We start from the raw sequence: 4,861 nt of genomic DNA on the forward strand, positions 1-4,861 counted from the left end.
AACCCTGTTACTACGTTAACCGTGACTGCTTCACAACGTTAACCGTGGCGTTACACAACATTAACCTACGTGTTGACCATGCACAAACCTACTTGATTAGAGAGCCACAGAATCCAAAATGGAGGAATTTAATGCATAATTTATCTTTATTACTTAAACTATCTCTGCTCTATTATAGCTATCGGTGCTTATTATAATTTTATATTATGTATTTATTGTCCATTCATTTGCTCAACTTTTTAAATATGAATTAATTCATTATTATTCATATTGCTTTGATGTTTATACAGGTGAAGTTTGATTCACCTCGTCTTTCAATCCTGCGTCTCCAAGCAAAGTAGACGACGATGATGATCACGAGGAGGAAGGCGACTATTCCAAACACTAAACGAAGAGGTGGTGGGTCCTCCGCTGGAAGACAAAGTAAGAATTAGTAACTTACAACATGTCATTTAGAAACACAGCTGAGTGTTACTCAAAGAGTGTGTTATTATATTATTTACATGTTATTATTATTATTATTATTATTATATAGTCCTACTTGTGTTTGACTCCGTTGTTAATGTTGTAGCTGTTGTTGAAGTTGTTCCTTTTGTTGCTGCTGTTGTTTGTCTTGTTGTAGTTGTGGGGGTTGAGCTTGTTGTTGTGTTGTTACATTCTGTGAGGGGCAGAGGAGTACAAACGGTATATATTTTACCAGCTCTCTCAGATTAATCGCCTTTTCATTAATTTAATTTCATGTTAAGATGTGTTTCATCTTACTATTCTTTCTCTCTTTCTTTTTGTGTCTTTTTGTTGTTGAAGTCGTGCCTTCATTAGTCAGGTGTGTAGTTGATGGTACACTTGTTGGTCTTGTTTTAGGCGTGATAGTTGAGGTTGTGGTTTGGCCTTCAGCTTGAGAGAGAGGACATAAATACACAGCATGAAAAAGCTCTTGACCTCAGAGTCATCACACTCATTTTGAGCGGAGGAAATGGCTGTGGTTTTCTACTTTAATGGGTATCATTTAGCGACACAACTTTCTCACAACTTAAACCATTTGAATGCAGAGGATGTTTGCTTGATTAAAATACAAGAAGGAACTGTACCATTACACCTCTTGGTTGAGGTTATTTTTGTTTGTTATCTGTTTAAAGGAAACGAAAATGTCACTATGAATAATCAGCTAAAGTCTGCAGCTGGTTAGCTTAGCTTAGCATAATGACTGAAAACTGAGGGAAACAGCTAGTCTGTTCCAAAGGTAACAGAATCCACCAACTGGCACCTCTAACGCTCACTGATTAACGTCTTAGATCTGTTAAATCTGTTTGGTTTAGTTTGACTGAACTGACTGTTTTTTGGGGGTTTTCACATTAAACTTTTTTTTTTTTTCTGCGCCAAACCACATCCTGCAAAGACTTGCCTCCTACTCGGCCTCTGATTGGCTCAAACCCTGATATTATATAAATATAGAAACATAGATAATATGTTCGCAGCTTCAGACATGAATGGCTGGCTAGTTAGCTTGTCCTCCACAGCGGTGGTTAGTGAGGCGGAGGGACTGTAAGACCTGCTGTTTGGCTGATTTTCTGTCACCAGTGTAGCATTAAAGCATGGTGGAATGAACAAGCTAGCTAGCTAGCCAGGTGGATTGCTACGTCCACCGTGCTTAATGCTACACTGGTTATGGAAAATGAGCAAACTGAGTGTTTGGATGAAGCATTAAGTTGTTACAGTTTACTCATTGACTGGCTCGCTACACTTCATAACGTTACTACTCCCCAGCTTGTTAAGTTATTCCTGCAAAACCTCACCACTACCACGGCTGCAATGGCACCGTAAAGAACACATAAAAATGTCCTTTGACCATCGTGCTACGTTGATTTGAATGGGAATGTCTGGTCTACTTCTACTCTATTTCTATGGGTGCACCTAAATGGAAAAGTTAGTCTGGAGCTCTGTCTTGTTTGTTTACAAACCAAAAATTTTAAGATGACAAGCTGTGGTGTCTCTGGGAGTTGAGGGATGAACAATCATCTAAGAAGTCTTCTTTTTTACTTCCACACATATTTCTTTGCTCCTCTCTGACTTCCTGTGTCTCACCTTTGGTCACAATCAGATACACAGCAGGTTTTCCATCACAGTAGTAAAGCCCAGAGTGTTTCAGCTCTGCATACGTTATAGTCAACGTCTGGTTAACAGATGAAACATAAAATCTTCTCTGGTTTTGTATTTCATCAATATCTCTGCTGCTCCATATTTTAATAGCTGATGCTCCATCAGGAGGACACGTCAGAGTGACTCTTGTCCCCTCTGTAGCATGAAGTATAGTTGTTCCTGTACACGCAAAAAACATTCATGTTTTATAATGCACCATCATAAACTCATCACATGTATTCATGATAAAAAAGATGACGTTTAAGGAGTATTTCCATTTAACATGTTCTTCATGTACATGAGATTTTAGAGGACTTATTTCTTTTACAGTGTATATAGTATATAGTTCCTTTATTTAAAAATGATTAAATAAATGATCTTTGTAAGAGTAAGAACTCATAATTTCCCCTTATTAGCATTCCCTTCAGAAAGTTTTAAGACCTTCAAAGAAAATGACTGAATTTCTACGTCTTTCATAACTCCTTCCCTTCGTGAGAATCTCAGTTTGAACATGTGATAGTTTGCAGTTTTATAAATAATAATGTAGTAATGCACATTATTTTCAGTGAAGCGTGTTGAAATCTTTAAGAATAAAAATAAAACCAATATTTTGCAACAAATACCCAGAAATGCAGAAGTACACCAAAAAGCTTCTCAGCTACAGAACCGAGAAGTAAATGAATGTAGTCACAGTTAATGGTATAAAAACTAGAAATGTACAATTACATTAATGTAACAAAGTTTTAGAAACATAAATCATTTAGCTCAGGGACGTGATGCTAAAACAGGAAGAGACCTCATGAGTGAGATGTTACCTGGTGGGATAACCGTCAGCTCCACAGCTGCTTCACTGTTACAGAAGTATATTCCAGAGTCTGAGACGGTAACACTGCGAATGTACAGAGACTTATCTGCCTCTGAACTGTATCGTTTCTGCGGGTCATCAATGTGTCTTATGTCCGTGTCGACTCCAACTGTCAGAATGTCAACTTTACGTCCATTACTCTCTCTGCTCCACGTCACGATGCTCTCCACAGAGTGAGGACAACGAAGAGAGACTGAGGTCTTTACCTCGACTGTTTGATGGATTATTTCTGCAAAACAAACAAAATGTACAATCAATTAGCATCTGTTCTCAGAATTTCAATATTGATAATTTAATATTACAAAGAAGTCAGGGGACTGCAGTTTGTATCTGCAGGAGACAAAGTCAACGTTAACTTATTTTACAGTAGTGTTATTTAACTTGTGTACTTAACTAACCCCAGTTAGGTAACGCATCATTTTAAACCAGATCGAACATAACCAAGTACGTTTGTCTCCTAAACATACAAGTAGTTTATTTTGAAAAGACGAGTGTAAACTGACACGCTGTCCCTGAATCAGCCTCGATGTTAACCCTCGATGTACTAAACTCTGGTGAGACGGTTGAGGTCAGACATTGACCCGGAGGTTCAGGTGAGGATCGGTCGTCAGGTTTTCACAGATCTAGGTTTACCATCTAGAAACGATCCCGTCGCCTCCAAACTGAGTCTGAGTTCTCTGGAGCGTCGTAGTTTGAAGCAAAGGGCCGCTGACCAAGTGGACATATTTGACGAGTTGGGAGTGAGAAAGTATTCCCTTGAGAGGAGGGTAGCTTTAATGGAGGTCACAGCCACGCGTGTCTGAACTTCTTCTAAAATTAGTTTTATTTTGCACCCAAAGTTGAACTTTAACTCTGTCCTCTGAACACGAGTCCAGTGGCATTTAGACCGACAGGAAGTTCAAATTCAACTGCAAGGAACGAATGATAATTATACTTCATGTCACCCACAGTTCCATCTTTACACCACGATCATAACAAATCATCACACGACTATCTGAGCGGATGAGGATCTGAGTTTATAAAATGTTTAATTTAAAACTTGTCGCTGATTGATGGAGAACACACTTCCTGAAGTGCTTTCATCGAACACGTAACTCTCACAGACGATCATCGGCTGTTGAGTCTCTCGCTAACACTTGGTTGGAGTTGAACTACAAACATCACACACTCTCATGAAACAATTCAAACAACAATATTAAAACTGATCATCTGAAGAGTGCTTACCTGCGGTGGCGTTCCAGCCCAGCACTAAGGCTAGCAGGCAGCTGCAGATGTTCATCCTCCTCTTCACACAGACGGAGTGATCAGTGATCAGAGTTTCCATCTGAAGTGAGAACAGGAACTCGGCTGTCTGGGTGTAAATGTTTACTTCCGCTTACAGAAGAAAAACCACAATGTCAAATTATATTCATGTTGTCATAATGAATACTTGTGTTTCCTCTTATTTTAATGTGATATAACTCACGATTAATAAAGTGTCAGTAGCTCAAATGACTTTTATTAATGTTTAGACCTCAGTTGTGTTCATGAGTCATAATCCTCACTGATGCACTTGATGTGAAAGAAGCAGAAAATACATATTTCAACCTTTTATTAACAAATGTGTTTACAACTAATGAGTCGAATATGTGCTGTCCTTTAGCTCTGCTTTGGTCTCCACCAGCTCCTGATGGATATATTGGCTCTTTATCGACTCTTAACGATATGAAAAGAAAGTAGAATTAAAACTGCAGGTTGTTCTTTTTGCGTGTTACATTTCTCTTTATTTCTGAAACTTTATCCCATCTCTCATTATCTCTAAAAGTAGCTCAAAGTCAGCGTAGTGTAGTCCTAATGTCAGGTCAGCGTAGTGTAGGTCTA

At 38.6% G+C, this 4,861-nt stretch overlaps 1 protein-coding gene across 1 annotated transcript; it reads right to left on the reverse strand.

Moving 5' to 3' along the window:
• Nucleotides 1-306: 306 nt before the first annotated feature.
• LOC116379295 (uncharacterized) lies at nucleotides 307-4,375 on the reverse strand (the record flags this gene model as incomplete). Its single annotated transcript, XM_031841235.1, has 5 exons — nucleotides 307-411; nucleotides 542-658; nucleotides 763-894; nucleotides 2,952-3,230; nucleotides 4,226-4,375. Coding segments are annotated over 5 exons (783 nt in total), but the record flags the coding sequence as incomplete, so codon positions are not given.
• Nucleotides 4,376-4,861: the final 486 nt, after the last annotated feature.

Source organism: Anarrhichthys ocellatus, unplaced genomic scaffold (genome assembly GCF_004355925.1).
Source record: "Anarrhichthys ocellatus isolate YVR2014 unplaced genomic scaffold, GSC_Weel_1.0 scaffold4060, whole genome shotgun sequence".
In the NCBI taxonomy this organism is placed as follows: Eukaryota; Metazoa; Chordata; class Actinopteri; order Perciformes; family Anarhichadidae; genus Anarrhichthys; species Anarrhichthys ocellatus.